The sequence below is a fragment of the Harpia harpyja genome, chromosome 2 (assembly GCF_026419915.1).
Source record: "Harpia harpyja isolate bHarHar1 chromosome 2, bHarHar1 primary haplotype, whole genome shotgun sequence".
In the NCBI taxonomy this organism is placed as follows: domain Eukaryota; kingdom Metazoa; phylum Chordata; class Aves; order Accipitriformes; family Accipitridae; genus Harpia; species Harpia harpyja.
The window spans coordinates 50086199-50102967 of record NC_068941.1 but is presented as its reverse complement, the minus strand read 5'-3'; the positions used below and the strand labels follow the sequence as shown (position 1 = coordinate 50102967).

At 37.5% G+C, this 16769-nt stretch overlaps 1 protein-coding gene across 4 annotated transcripts in view; it reads left to right on the top strand.

Moving 5' to 3' along the window:
* The window catches only part of ASB5 (ankyrin repeat and SOCS box containing 5), a 39404-nt gene that overhangs the window by 10797 nt on the left and 11838 nt on the right, over positions 1-16769 (top strand). For 2 of the 4 annotated variants that reach the window (XM_052779450.1, XM_052779456.1), the window contains exon 1: positions 12059-12346. The exons of the other annotated variants lie outside the window; for them this stretch is intronic. In XM_052779450.1, coding sequence (XP_052635410.1) covers positions 12232-12346 — 115 coding nt within the window. In that variant the 5' untranslated portion in view covers positions 12059-12231. Of the gene's footprint in view, positions 1-12058; positions 12347-16769 lie in introns of those variants that run through there. 4 annotated transcript variants of the gene reach the window in all.

Sequence of the window (16769 nt, the reverse complement as noted above, 5' to 3'; positions counted from 1 at the left end):
TGGGCTTTTTGTTGTTACTGGTTTTTTTTTTTTTCCAGGTAGTTACTTATCTGCTAGCCTCATTTATATGCAGTTTGTCAAATGATATGTGTGAGTGGGTGTTTTTCTGTAGTTCTTGCTGTGGTTTTTTTTTTAACAAAAACTATCTGAAGGAGTCTTGTTAGATTAGATTATTTAAGCGCCTTTTTTTTTTTTTTTTTTTAGGTTAATATTAAGTTCAGATAAAACTGAAGTATTACAGCCAATGTCCTGTTAGGAGAGAGGCCTATACTTAAGATGGCTGTATTTAAGATTGCCAAATACTTCCCAATCTAAGACTATTTTCCCAATTGCTTCTAAGGTTCCCCAGCTTACCCATGTGTGGTTGAAATTTTCCATGCTTGGCATGTGATTATTTTGCAACACTTCAGTGAAACTAGTCCCAATATTTCTGAGAATTATTTCTTGATTAAGTTAAAACTTTCTTATAATAATATATTTGAGAAGATACAGTCCTTCTGTACTTTGAATAAGTTAGTGTCTTGGCACATGTCAGGAAGCTTACTGTTTGTCAGGGTGAGCTTTAGGGCATCTGTGTGGGAACCCATCAAATTTTACTGGGTTGAAAGCTCTTGTGAGAATTCCTTTTTCTGTTTGCTCAAGCAGAACTTTGGCAAGGCTGGGCACTACTGTTCCCCCAGGCTCATCTGTGGTGAGCCAGTACCATTTTCATTCAATTCTTTTTCTGGGTCACAGAACGCAGAAAACTCTTTTCTCAATTGTGGTATCCTAGTGCATGACTAAGCCATGGTTTTGCTCAACTTGGGATCCTTGCCGCCTCAATTGTCTTCATTGTTGTTCCTTGTATTCTGGGATGACATCAAGTTTGAGTTAGGCAATGGAATAGGAAGACTTGTCTTGCCTCTTATCACCTTCACCACTCATCCCTAGGTACCTTGAATGAGAAGAAATAACCCAAGTTAAATGCAAAGGGGGAAACTGTAGAAACGAGCCAGAAACAGTTTCAAACCTAAAGATCTTTTCAGTCTTCAATGTTGGGACAAAAGCTAGACATTTTTTGTGTATGTGTTTAAATTTGCAAACCAAAAAGAGTGGCTTACATCCTAAAGCAGGAATTAGCTTGCTTTGCAGTAGATTTACTTGAGGTGGATTTACAGCATGTGTTCTGTGCACAATTCAGAAGGTTCTGAAACCCAGGGGTTTTACATCTGAGTATGTTAATGACATCATCTGAACTATTACACATGTGTGTTTGTGTGTGAGTATATGTACAGATATATATGTATGTGGAGGTATGTGGAGGTATGTATTCACTACAGTAGGATGGGAAGGACTGTCTATCCCACTGGCAGAAATACTCGCAGAAAATGTTGTAGCCCTCACTTGAAATCAAGAATATTTTGTCAGAAACTGCTGGCTAGTTCTGAGGCAGCTCATTCTGGGAAGGCTGACGCAGTATCTAAGTAAGGAAGGAAAAAGACTGGGGAAAAACTAGGGAGAAAGGAATAACATGCATCAGGATGGAAACTAAAGTAGTCTCTACAATGTTACCTGTTGCTGAATCGAGGAGACTTTAGTTTGGTCATTTGTCAACTGTCTGAACTATTATATCTGAACAAATGTATATTCAGCATTCTAGTAGCTGGCCCATGCAAAAGATGAAAATCTGTTGCTCTTGCAGGTTACTTTTTTGCTCAGGTAGCAGAGGTTTATATTGATTTAAAGGCTCAAACATACGGTAGAGTTTCTGCTTTTCTGCTTGGTTTATTAGAAGAAAATAGTTAATGCAACTATTTTGTGCTTAAATTGTACTTTTTACAACTCAACACCAGTGTGTCTTTAATTTTTCATTGCCCAACTCACAGTGTTTGGGTCTGGATTTGTAACAGTTCTAACCACATGTTCAGCTAATGTTACATAATCTGCAAATTCAGCCTTTTGTTGTGATTAAAAAAAAACAATCCTTGCTCTTTGGGCTGCAAATAAGGCTCCTCAAAATTACTGTTATATCTCATCTTTTCTATACCTTTGTTCTGTGTTTGTACAAGGGGGCATGTTACTGACTGAACTCACACCATGTTGTGGGGTTTGGTTTGCTTGTGAAATACAGTACAGAGATACCTCAGTAGGTTTTATACAATACCATATAACAAAATATCCTGTTCAAAGTAGTATCTAGAAGATGTACAGTGAGGAATGTGAAGCTACTGCTTGAAACATTAAATGATAAAATTAAATACTGAGTATCCTCCTAATTAGTGATCCTGTTCTCTGTTTTTAGTTAAGCAACAGAGAAGCCTCAGCAGAAAAAAAAAAAAAACAAAACAACTAAACCAGAAAATTAGCTTATCATTGCCTAATTGAAGTTTATAGAGTTTCAAGAAGTAATTCAAATTAGAGGAAATGTTAGTTTTCATTTTCTAGTTTAACCTGATTATGTACTCTTAAAATTCTGTTAGTGCTGGTATTTTCAGTTTGCTTGTAATAGTACAAAATTACTTTTTGCTATCATAATGGCTTGGCTAGGATAGAGTGCTGTAATTCTGAAGAAGAAAAGAGCCTTTGGAAATAATACGCTACTAGGCACAGGCATTATTTCATGTTTACAGAATTGAGCTCCTGAGTTAAAACAAGCCTTTCTTTTACAAAGCCTGTATAATTGAGGACATTTTAGGTACTGAGCAGTAGTACTTGGTGGAACTCCTTTTATCAAACTGAAGGTTTACAGGTCAGTACAGGATTTGAGGCCCAGGGATCACACATTTCATGGCTGACTTCCTTTGTCTTGTGGCTTGTTCTTTGTTGACTACAAGGAGACAGCTTTACCTGTGTAATCTGCCTGCTGTGGTCTTGTTGCTACATATTAGTAGTGAAACAGGTCATATTTTGTTCCTTAATATTTCAGGAATATTTTCTCTCCAGTTTGGATAGTTACCAATCTACTGTGTTAAATCTATCCTTTGGATCTCATATGTATCTGAACAGCTGGATAGGGATAGCTTCCCAATAATTAATGAGAAATTATTATACTGTGTATGTGGCATTGAGATATAAGAACTAGATCAGTATTCAGCATCAGCTAAGACCAGGAGAGTGCATATAAAAGCTCTACTAATTATAAGTCTCATTAATTTGTTTATGGAGATGAAGTCGGAGTAGAACTTTTCTTGTGTACAGCTGAAAGGCACCACTAGATATAATTTGGATGCTCTAGGATCAAGTATACGTGGGTTGTCTGGCAAATGTTTGGCTAACCTGGTTTTAAAATGCTTAGTAATAGTGATTTCTCAGCATCCTTATGCAACCAATTCCAGTTTTTAGTATTCTCATCACTAGAATGCCTCCCACTCCCACGAAGACCTACCTAAATCTTTATTTCTGCAAACTAATTACATAAAATATAATTAAGGCATTTATCAGGTTTTTTTCCATGTATGAAAAGTAATCAATTAAAAGAGTATTATCATGCATCTTCCTACCTCTACCATTTTTGCCTTTTCTAGAATAAAGAAAAAAGTCTGTCCTCCTAAGTCTTGTTTTCTAGACCTGGAATTACTGTAGTTGCTGTCCTTTGGACTTGTGCCAGTTCATATACAGTTCATAGACATCTTTATTGATGTCTAATTCCCAATGTTAAACAGAGTGCTCCAGCTGAGACTTTATTAGTGCAACCAGTGGAACTATTAGTTGTGTAAAAGTGGAACAGTTATGTCATATGCCATATATATGATACCCTATGTAATACCTTAATACCTCCTGGAATGCTGCTACTTTTTTTTTTTTTTTTACCACCCCCCCCCAACAGTAAAGTATTAAGGATATCTGTAGCCTATAAACCCCATGTTAAAACAGAGTCACTGTACTATACATTTGCTTTTTCCTCTCTAAGTATAATACTTTGTACTGGCCTTCAGCTAACTTCGTGCTCTTGATATCAGACAATTTCTCCATTTTACTCAAGTCTGTTTTGGATTGTTTCCTTCTGAGCAGTGTTGCAGCACCTGCAGTTTAGTGTCACCGATTTTAAAAAAATAAATAGTCTATCATCCACAATATTAAAAAACTGAATAGCACTAAATGTAGGACAGAACTCTGCAGTCTTTTACATGTGCTTAAGGTGAATTCAAGACCCATGTCTTAATAAACTTTCAGAATTGAATTCTTTTTTCAGTGAAGTCAGTGGTATTACTACCATAAAAAATTAAATTAAAAACGGATCCATTCTATTACAAAGGTCCCATTTACTGGATTATTTTTAACTTTGGCACTAATTTTGTAAACACTTACTCATATACACATACTTGCCCCACTGAATTGAAAGGGACTGATTAGTTGCTTAGAGCCAAGTGCTTTGCAAACAGGGACTATAGCTGTGTTGTAAATAGGTTATGGTGCCTAGCTTTTCTTTTTTTATTGTGTTGAAGTGAACATGTATTTATTTATTACGCTAGAAAATTTGCAAAAGTCAACATTTTATTAATTTCTTTCTGTATGGAAAAAGTCATAGCACGTATATGTTTATTCCATTTTAAAATTCTGTGCCCTACAAACTGACCTACAAAACTAACTTACTTGCAAATTAACTTTGGGTAGAATTAGTTCCTTAGCAGGCTATCTGCAGTGACAGTGATCTGCACATTAAGATTTCTTCTCTCACTGTATTTCCACACCCGTGAAGAGTTAATAATTCAGCCTTTTGTACAGCTGTTGCTGGATACAAACCAGAGGATCAAAGCAACCTTTAAATTCTTCCTACTATACCAACTAGCTGGTCATATCTGGGAAAGTGCTCTGTATATACAAGTGCTGAGTTGGAGCTTCAGCTGAGTTTTGTAGTTCAATTGCTTTAGGATGTGGTGGTAGCGCTGTGGTATGAAGTGATTTCAAAGTATAAGTGTGTATCAAATCTTAAGAGTTAATTCATTGTCAGGTGTTTTGGGTCTGTAAGATATAAACTCTGCTGACAAATACTGGTAAGAGCTTGGTTGGTATGGAAGAGTCCATACTTTGATAATACAGATAACTTTATAGAAGGAGGTATAGTTCCCATTTATAAACTTTTTATAAGGCAAAAGGAGTCTATTTTATCAATATTAAACCTTATACTCAGTAACTGTCAAAATGCTTTTAGCTGCAAGCAGAAAGTGATATAGAGAAACTTTCTTATGAAAGAGTCATTTTGCAGAGGTTAATATAGCGTAAACGACAAACATCTAGTCATGTACTTACACAGATACCTGGGGTCTGATGCACAAGCTAAGTAGTTCTGAAAACATAAAATTCTTTTTCTTTAATAACCTATTTTTTAAATTATGTCAACTCTCTTTGCAAAAATTTTCACAGAATATAACTTTTTGCATAACTATACTATTTTAAAGTAATATTTGAAAGTTACTTGAAAGCAGAATTTGTATTTGTAGTATTTGAGTATAGCTTCTCAAAATATACCAGTTTTGCAGAACTAGAGGCAGGAGTATGCCCTGATTTCTTCTAAGTTTAAAAAAAAAAAAGGCTACTCTTAAATGAACATAGCAAGTTCTAAGCTACCCATCTTCGCTGTATCTGCCTTGGCCAGGCATGATAGGAATGCTCAATACACTAGTTATTCCTAGTTACCCTAAATTAAGCCATCCATGGGATTGTGGTAGTTCAAGACTGGAGTCCCCATCTCCTTTCAGGATTATGAGGCTTGTAAATTGTATGAAGCCTTCTGTTTCCTTCTTTTTTCTTGTACACTGTGCACTGCTTGGGTGGACCTAAGAAACCAGTCCATTAAATATAATTCATAAATAGGAAATAATGCTATGTTTCACTGTTAGAGATCTGCTGTTTACATTTTGATTGCATTTTGAACTGCAGTGAATGATTAGAGCAAAGTTTTCCTATTATTTTATTCTAACAAGTTGCAATGGATAATGTCACTCAGCAACAGTTGTTAGGTAGGGAAGATAGGCACGAGGCATTTTCTCAACTTGCATTCCACAGAGATCACAGTTCTATTAATAAAAGCCATATAAGACTTCTGCTAGCTTCCTGGATACAATAGAGATTCATTTAGTAATGACAGGAATATTGTATGGCATACCTATTCACCATACCACTTGGTGTAAGGCACCACATTTAGCATTTGCTTTTCACATGCAGCACGTAAGCTAATGGTGTAAAAATGCTTAAGATAGTGTGAATGTTCTTTTTTGAAAGTTCGAAAGGGAGTTGGTTTTGGTGGAGCTCATAACCTTCTCTTATACACTGAATAACTTTGCCTAGCATGCCAAATAACTGCCAAAGAGTCATACTTCAAAATAAATCTCAGGAAGACACTTGCTTAGAATGAAGCAAATGACACCACATACCAGCAAGATACCAGAACCATTCTACTCTGAAGAGCACAATCTATCTTAAAGGGATTTTGGTGAGAGTTACTAACTAGACTGGCATGGCCAAAGCCCTGACCTATTAGCAGCAACAAAAAACAAGCATATCTGTTGGCAAGCATTGACTCTTCCCTCACCTTAAAGAAATTCTCTGAGGCTATAGAAACTTCTAGTGAGTATATCTGCTGGATCCTGTTTGCATGCTTGCTTCCCTGAAAGGAACTGAGAGATCCTATCATGTGGATTCCTTTGTGGTTTTTTTTTTACTCCTATCTGTTTTTCTACGTCAGGACCTCCTTGAAAATAGCATTGCCACAAACTGTATTTTATGGTCTGTATCGTTTGTGTGCCTCCTTGAAATGTGTCTTTTCTGAAGATGGACCTTAACTTGTCACCAGCCTAGGTCCTATTGGCCTGATGTGCACACTCTTAAGTTAACTCACATGGAAATCCCCTTCATCAATTGATTTCTTTATTTTTCTGGATGAAATGAATAATAAGCTTTTGAACTACAAACAAGTACAAAATGAGATGTTATGAACTCTGGTGTGGCTTAAAACCTGGGTTTTTAAAGATGCATAGCAATAAGACTGAAAGATAATCCTGGAGCGATCTGCCTGCAAGGCCTTGAAGACAACTGTTGTTAAAGAAAAGCTCTTGGGAAACTCCAGTACTGGATTGGGGCAAGCTCAAAGATACCATCTGCAGTGGTCTTTTTTGCAGCAGCGGGGTATAAGGCAACAGGGGAAGACCAAAATAGCATAGCTCCGTGAAGGTGATGTTCCTTCGCTAGGCCATAGACTTGTTATGGCCAGGGTCCTGCTATTCACACTCCTCCCTTGTAGGGGATGTTCTCAAACATTTGCAATGCAGGCAGGCAGGGAGTGAACTTCTGCCAGGGTTAGATGATGATGGCTTTGGGGGAATGCATTACGTGCCTAAGTATTGAGCTCTAGTCATGATTGCAGCAATGCTGGCTGGTTGGTCATAAATCCATTGTGGCATGCTGCATCTGTTGCACTAGTGGATGTTACTCTTTGCTATGTCTAGAGTCTTTCTGGCAATAGATATGATCTCTCTATGGCTGTTCTCTCACGGTAATTTGCTGAAGATTCACTCTGTGGTGCTCTATACCACTCCCATGCCGACTACTGGTCTCATGCCTTGTGTCTTTCTTCTCTGTCAGTATTTGAAGCCCAGGCCTGCTTGGTAACTGATCTGGGTAATCAGTTAACTAATTAGCATGACTGCTGTGATTTGTTTTACTTTAGCCCACATTAGCAAATATTCTGTGTTACCACTGCCTTCCTGCGTGAAGAGGTCTGACAGGTACATGCTGCAAATCCACAAGCCAAGAAATATAGTAAACGTATCATTGCTCACATTACTTCTGTGGGGGCTGAGACAGAGCCTTTATCATATCAGATTTCTAAATCTTCTCAACCTTCCATTCTGATTCCCAGCATCCAAGGATACAAAGCCTAACAAAAATCTCAGGGGAAGAGGTAGGAAAATTACTAGCCATCCATGCTGTTGCTACCTTAATAATAATAATTTGGATCTCCAGCTAAGAAACAGTGATGATACTGTATAAAGAGCAGGAGTGTGCAATAGGCTTTTTTAGCACTTACAGTGGCATAGAGAAATGTCATTTTATGCTTTAATGACCATTTAAGTATTATCTGCATATCTGCTGGCATTTGTCAAGATGTGGAAGACAGAGGACTGTTTGGTGACACCTGGGTAATGCCTAAGCTTCTGGTTGACTGCTAATGACTTATAATATCATTGTGTTGGCCATGAAGGATGGCTTGATGCAAGAATCCATTTTAAGGAAAAAAAAAAAAAAAAAAAGTTGTTCCAGTCCTTTCCCTGTCCTGCTGTTAGAGCTTTATCACTGTACTTTTATGGTGCATTTACGTTCCTTGGCGTTGAGCCGGCACTGCAGGATGTGACAGTGGCCACTGTGGCCTTTTAGGGTGCTATGTTTTTGTCAGTAACCACGTTTCTGCAATTATTTCTAAAACTCTCTTCGTCTTGGCTCCTCTTACAGGGAGGAATGTTCAAGATCTCTGCTGGTTCATTTCTGGCAATGTCAAATGACAGGCAACTCTTGGGGTACTGGCACTGAGGTCCAGGGAGCCTATCTATCATTTCAGCTTCATGGTTGTAGTCTGTGGATCACATCAGCAGGAAGAGGCAGTTTCTAGTCCTGTTCCAGAATTTAGTGTGGCAGGTTCTGTGCAGTCACTGTGACCCCATAATAATCCTGGTCATAAAAGTAGAGTGAAAGTACAGAACACTTTGGGAAGCGAGGTGGCTCATCAGTTGGCTAGCTTGAGGAGGGTTGCACACAAAACACTGATCTGTGACATTTGAAAATAGTGCAATTTTGTCCAATTTTTCCTAAGATTAATTGTTGTTATTGGAATTTGGACTGTATTGCATTGGGCTGCATCATGGGTTGAAAGGTGTGGGGGTTTTTTTCTGTCATTGTTTTTATTAACACATTTTTTGTGTGTGTGTGTGTGAGATCACAATTGCATCTTCATTGCCTTAAGAACAGTCTTCAGAATAGAATGAGTTCCCCATTGAAAGGGAGGAACAAAATTTCTTTCCATTTTTATTCCCACCTGTAAAGAACTGCTGCCCCTGTAAAGTCAGAGCTATTCGCTGACATAGAAATATTGCAAATGTACTGACGTTTCTTTTTATAAAAATCTGGATAAAAAAAGATTGTGAAGAAAATCACTTGAAAGTTTCCTTTAACAGTTCTTCCGCTGGGTTATAAAAGTTAATAGAACTAATTATTAGTGAAATGCAACATAGTGGTTTATTTAAAGCTTGTCTGCTAAATTAAGTCAGAATTCCAAACTCATCAGTAAGATCCTCCAGTTTCCTTACTCTCAGACTGTAGTGTCTGCCCCTTCCTCTGGCTGCTTTTTTGCAGGTAGCTGCATTGCTTCCATGCGTAACCATAATCTAAATACTGTGCCTAATTGCTTGTATTCTAAGGCAAGGAAGGTAATGGCCTACTGTATTTTCTACATACTGGATGTCCACTTAGATTTCTGTTACAGGTTTTCTGGCGGATTTTGGAAGTGTTTGGGTGTCTTCTATAAAGAAAAATCTGAAGAACACAATCTGAGTACCAAGCCTAAGTAGTTTCAAATATTAATAGTTTTATTACCTAATGAAGTTGAGAGATACTGATTTTTATTTTGTAGCTAATGTAACCCAGTGCATGGATGTCTGACTTGAGGAAGTTCACATAGCAATTCCATGTCACAGGTGGAAGTGAAATAGGGAGTTCTTCAGTCGTACTCCACAGTTTTAACTGTATGTGCATCCCCTCTTTATATCAACATCTCAAGTATATTTTTAATTCATTTCCAGTTGATTACTGATGTTGGTCTAGCTTTCACTTTTTTTTTTAACTTTTATTCATGTACTGTTTTAATAGGACTTTTTAATGGCTTTTGCCCGGAGGATGAATGGTTGTGCCAGCAGAATTTAGAGAAAAGTTGCTTCTACAGTCCTGAATGGGATAGGGATAAGATTTGCTTTCTTTAAAGCATGAAAAAAGGTAGTGCCTATTTTTATACATTGCATTCTGATGTCCTCCAAAGTGTTCAAAGTAACTTAATGAGTGGGAAGTGTCTATGGACTAGAGATACTTTTCCTAGTACCCTTGCCTTGAAAGTGGCAGATTTTGGGGGTAGTCTTAACTCCATTGGTAGCGCATTGTTTCCTATTCAGTTCTCTGGGTGAGAGTGAGCAGGTGCTGCTAACTCCCCTGGGGGTCTTCCTCTTTGAAGCCATGGCAGCCATCCGTGTATCTGCTGCTTTCCTTGCTCCTGCAGTTCACACCTCTGAGACTAGTGAGAGAGAATGGGGGCTGGAGTATCTGTGGAAAGCAAGTTGTATGAACTACTTCCAGGTTTGTACTGCTCTTCTAGAAGGACCCAGCTTCATTCTCAGCTGACAACCTCACCCACAAAACTCCTACAAAAACATGTAGGTCTTGTCTTCCCAGCCCACTGTCAATCCCTGCCCTGCAGTGCCAGATGCTCTGCTTGATCCTGATCCTCACCACCTTCTCCTGAAAGTCCTGGGATTCCATTCCAAATGGAAAGGAAGTGTAAAACTGAGAAGAGCCTCAGAGCCATGGCAAGTACAGAAATTGTCATCGGTTATTTTTCACCCGGAGAATAGTGCTGATGTCTTCCTGACACAGGCACATGTATACACATCCTTAGTAAGCTTTCCTGTTAATTCATCTTCCCGTATCCATTTACTTGAAGCAAATGCTACAATTTAATAAGTAATTCTAGTATTAAAGTGATATATTTATAAAGTGCCCTTTTATAGTGAGCCCTTTTGTGAAAGCTCTATTCAGGACTTACTTGCAGAGTCTGATTGCTGGATGTGTAGAAGTGTTTATTTCAGTCTGTGAGATATTCTGGTTCATTCAGTTAGACAAAACCTGAGGAAAATAACTTTCTGAAAGCAGCATAACATCTGGGAGAGGGCAGTTTTGTTCTCTCCTGCTAGAATAACAGTAGCTGACCCGCTTTTGTTCTGTAAAGAGCTCCCCAGTAGGGCAGTTCTCATGTGCTGTAATTTCAAGGTGAAATTTGTAGCTGCTCCTTCTTCTTCTTCTTCTTCCCCTACCTAACTATAATCTTGCCTCTGATTTTCTCTTAAAGAAAAACAAGAGGGATATAGAAAATTTCATTAAATACCTGTGTATTATTTCAACATCTTGGGGATTAATTTTTGTCAGGTACCTGAAAGGAGTAGTATTAATGAAACCCAGTAATGTTAATTTCCTTTTAAAAAGTTTACAAATGGCTAGTTTTTGTATCAGTAGAAGAGGATAGTGAGGAAATACTAGAAGGAAGTGGTGGGGAGGTAAAGGCAGCATCTTAACATGTTATTAGTACAGAGGAGTCACTGTCCTCTTTATCCGTGATGGAATTTTATCATGAATTGCTTCTCCCTGCAGATTTCTGTTGTATAGTATCAGTGTGATACATAGTAACAAACAAAAAAACTAGTTGGTTGCCTGTGTTTTTGTTATTATTTTTAAAAAATACTGACTTGTGCTTCTTCCAACAAGACTACAGCCTTACTTTCATAATGGGATCAGACTTTCAAAATTACCAGTGAAATTTTTTTTTTTTTGGTAGTCAAACCATATTTGTATTTATTCAGGATGTAGTTTCTAGTTGACATCTTTAGGATACCGTGTCTCCTGTTTAAAAAAACAAAACAAAACAAACAAAAAAAACCCCAAAATGACAAAAAAACAGAAGTGCTTCATAGTTTCATGGATTCTTCCGAATTCCAAAATCCATCTTAACCGCAAGTTACATATGAGTAAAGCCTGATGCAGTAATAATTATTGTTTCTATTATTAAAAGAATTGCCATTCTGATAAAACAGTTTTAGTTTTTCTGGTTTAGGTTGCTTGTTATTCAAGCAACAAAGCATTGAATACTTATGCTTTAAGAATCTGTTTCTTTTTTGGTTAAATGATTAAAAAATTAACACCTTTCCATTTAAATCATGTAAATAGTTAAGACTCATGCTGTAGCTAAGCTGATTCTTTCTCTGTTTTAAAAATAGAAAATGCTAGAGCAGTCCTTCCCTTCCCCCACTACGTACTCACTAGTCCAAGCTAGTAAATGTTACTGAATGGATTTCAGTGTTGTAGCCATTCTACAGTAAGTACAGCAAGATCCTTTGTGAAAAAGTGAAAGGAGGAAAAAAGGTAGTAGAAATCCATTTGTGGATGTTCGTCAGACCAGAGTACCTGCACCAATGACAGACAGGCTTTCCTCGAGAAACAAAAATGACAACAAACACTGCTGTTCAGAGGAGCCAGAATCTCCCCAAAAGACGACTAGAAAGTATAGGGGAGTGTCCTGCGAAACGAAAAGCTAGCTGGGGTATTCTGACCAGCCAAGGTTAGTATAGCAGCCATTTCAGAAACTGTGTACTGAAATGTGCTAAGCTGACCCAATTTATGATGTTCTAGCTCTGAACTGGGTTTTGGTTTTGTTTGTTTGGGGTTATGGGGTTTTTTTTCCTAGCTGTAATATAAATGCATGCTTATGTTAGTGGCACTTTATTGTCTTGCATGGGTTAACACAAGGGTGTTGAGGCTATTTTTGTTCCTTCTGCACTCTTATCAGCTGATCTAAAATACCTTTTCTTGTTTATCTGCCCTATTTGTTTTATGCAAGTGTTTAAGGCTTGACTTACCCTGACTTTTGCTGTCCTGTCACAAGGTAACTGGATACTGAAGGCTAATTGTTTACGACAGGGAACAGGGGAATGGAAGGAGGGGGAGGAGTAAACTTTACATATAACTTTATATGTAAAGAGAAGTTTATAGGTAGCTGAAATAGGAGCCAATGGAGGAACTACAGGTGACAGAAATATTGTCCTGTACTAAGATACTAAAGACAAAGATATAATTGTAAAGGTTTGCATAGCAAAGTACTTAGGAGGTATTTAAGTTGCTGGCTACTGACGTTTTCAGCAATGAGGAACAAACTCTATTGTAAAAGAATTGTTTAGGATTGCTGTTGTCTGTGCCATATTTTCCTAATTTTTTTCATAATACAAGTGTGTAAAAGGGAGCTTTGAGTAATTGTGAGAGTCTAATAGGAATTTTTTAGAAGAGCGATCATTTCAATTCCAATTAATACTGACCATACGTAGGGCTTAGAGTGAAACAGAAAAGAAAATAAGGAAATCAGACTTGAAATTTGTGATAATATGATATCAAATTAAAAACTGGAGACGTTAAAATAGTCAAGGAATGCAGGAGACAGGAAAGAGAGATTGAATATATTGTGCATAAAAATAATTATGAATTTACTATGTAAAACATAGCTATATGTTATAGGAATCAGTTATTCTTAAAATACCTTTGCTAATTGCCAGTACTGCCAGTTTTAGAATCAAGCAATATTCGAGAATTTAAGCAACAGTTACCGTAGCTTCCCGAATAACTGTTTGAATGCAATGGTACTGTAAGGTTATATTTATTCATCAGTTTTAATACGCAGTGTATCTTTTATCCTCATGTTGTTCACTGTTTGGGCTAAGATTTCCTGATTCATAGTAATTTTTATTTATGAACATTTCAGCTAGTGTTAGGTCAGTAGTTCCCAAAAAACTAGGACATTCTCCCTCAGACTGAAGAGAAATTTTACAAAAGTTTATCAATGTTAGCACTAGCCCCTCCTTGATATGGTTCAGGATTAGGGTCTTTTGGCATTCTTACAAAGAAATAGCCACAGTTAGTCAAGTTTGACATTTTCAAAGTCACATTAAAATATGGAAAGTAAAGTTTTCTGAAGAATCCATCTTAGCAGGGTCCAGCTACTTACAGCCTCTTTATGATTGCCAAACTGGACATATATATTCATTGATGGACATCTTGAAGTACTGAGAGACTTCTGTTGCAGTTGAGGCTTCTGGTTGTTGCAGTTCACTTGAATAACAGGTATGTCTAATATAAAATCTGAAGGAGGCTCTTTTCTTCCCTCTCAGTTCCTATCCATGGAGGTATCCAAACCTGACTTTCTTCTTCAGGCACCCTTGCAGAGCAAGGGAAGAGAAAGTCATACTGCAGTGCAGTATGTAATTGAATATGCAGATTGGAAAATGCACTAAAAGTGATGCAGGGGGTGGAATATGTCATGATAAGATTTGGTAGAAGGGCGAAAGAATAGGGTCAGACTAGGAAAAGGTCTTCAGCCTACTGGCTCGAGGGTCCACAACCAGGCTATTTTACCAAAATCTCCTGGATGTAGCAAAAATCAGCACGCTAGGCCCAGCTTTGCTGCCCAGCTGGGTACTGCTTTTAAGGCTAGGGATTAGGCCATGTGCTGCATTCACTCTCTGGCAGGCTGGGAAAATACTGAGAATTCTGAGCACAGCTTGGGGAAAATTGCTTGCAGTCTGGCTTAAGGCTGAGACTGCATTTGAGGAGCAAAATTATTCCAGGCAGAAGTCCTCCAGAGTCTGAACTCAGCTCGGAATGTCTGTATGCCTTTTCTGTCACCTTCTAGTTGGGAAGGCCGCTGAAAAACCCTTACTTTGTTTTAGTGACTTGTCCAAGGGAATAATAACAGCCTAAGAGTACTGCCAGCTGCTCCACATACTCAAATCAAATCTGATGTGGGTCTAACGGGTTACTGAATTCAGAGGTTGATGTGATTTTACACCTTGGTGCTGCAACTGTGACACACAGAGTTTGCAAGCTACTTTCAGCTAGAAAAATATCCAGCCAGTTGTTGATCTTTCAAGAAGATGGAAAAAGCAAACTCCGCATGAGCAATGGACAGGGGAGTTCTTGCTGTGCTTTCATGTGACGGGAGAAGGGGCCTGACACACTTCTTCCCGTGTGTGCAAGGCCCGGCACAGAGCCAGCAGCAGCAACTGCTGCTGCTGCTGCTATCGTCATTACCATTGCCTTCACGTAGCATAATGTTGCTCCTGTTAGGAACCAAGCGAGCTATGTCTGGATATTGCTGTTGTGGTTCTTTTTAGGATTTTTAATGCAGTTTAGCGGCTCATGTTTCTTTGTGAAAAGTAGGTTAAATTGCAATGCCAAAGCAGTCAAACTTTAGGAATTGTTAAAAGTAACACTGCCTGTGCCGTGCTGATTTGACCCTATAATGCATTATAACCCAGCATTTGACAACACAGTCACGTGCTGTACTTTTCCACAAAGCCCCTGATTCCTTGATGTGCAAGATGGATGATGTTCTGAGAAAGCATTAGGTTTATATTCAGAAAAAATACACCCTATGTTTTCCTGTATGTTGCAAAGGTTAGAAGGCATATAGTGAATGGTAGGAAAAAAGGGTTAACGTTTTAATGTCCCTAAAAGCAAATTCTATTCTTGTCTTTGCTGTGGCACCTGTGTGTTTGAAGACCAATCATCTAACCTAAAAGTTTCTTGACTGATCATGGTTATTATTATCTAAGGCTGAAATTTCAGAAGCTCAAAGCTCTCATCACCGTAATTAAACTATGCTTTCAGTGTACACTCTAATGCTTAAGTACTCTGGAAAAAATAAACTATTAGATTGGTTTTGCAATTTAATCATTAAAACTCTCTGTCTTTTGGTTCCGTAGTTATAAAATAGTATGAATGGATGATGTTATGAAGATAGATTCAGCAAGGGTTTTGAAGTATTCTTTTGTTATTGGAGAATACCATGAAAAAGGCAATATAAAATTAACAGTGTTATAGTCAGTTTGTAGTTTGAGTAGCGTGTCTTAAAGAGCAAGAGATCATACTAGATATGAAGACACAAAATAATTTGAATGCTAACTCATTCATTGAATACAGCAGTGGAATGGCAAAACTAATGCGTGGTCATGTAATGTGGGTGCATCATAAACAGAACTGGGGGAAAATAGATTTGTTTTGTATGGTTTTCATGAGTAGGAAATTGTTGGCATTTGCATTTGGAATGAAATCCCCAAATTTTGAAAGTCTACATGATGATAAACACTGGAAAGAATATTGGTTTGAACCAATCAAGGTTTCATTTTTTGTGTGCCTATGTTTATATATTTATGTGTATATATTTATATATTGTTATATAATTCTCAGTCAAATGAAAACAAAGATTATTTGAAGTATTGAAATGAAATATTTAAATGCCACTTGAACTGCATCTTCTCTCAGACATATTTTAATCATCTCTAGCCTAAACTCTGATTCTTTTGGGATTCTTCAGTCCTGATTGTTGCAATTTTGTTTGTTAAAAAGCAGTGGCTTCTGTTTTGCTGGTCATATCTAATCATAGTAGTTAAGCACCATAGATGCATTTCTTAACTTTTAATTCCTTGACTTAAGATTCTTTTCAATAGTTTTTAATGTCAAATATCAATTAAATAGTTGACACACTTCTCTATCCTGCAAGGGCTTTAGACAAATCGGTAATTTTATAGTGCCACAGTAAAAATCTGTTAGAACTTAATTACATATACAAAATATCAAGCAGTTTTAACAACTGAAGTGAGTCCATTGATCTTGGGATCAGAGGTTTTCTGTTATAGTTATTGATCCTGTCTGTTGCTTCAGTTTCCACAAACTGAAACACTCAAAATACATCTTAAGGAATAAAAGGTAACAGTGATGAGCTTAATACATAGCATTTGTTAGTTTTGCAGGAATAAATACTAGCTACAACACTTTCCAAATAGTCTTCTTTCTCATCTCCCAATAATGAACTGTGGCAGGCTTCTATTTTCAGTTCTTCTCTGATGATACTGCTTCTTCTGAGGACTGGGACACCATCTATTTACCCTTAGAGCAGTATTTTTCTGAAGTGCTGAGCCCTGACATAAATCTTGTCC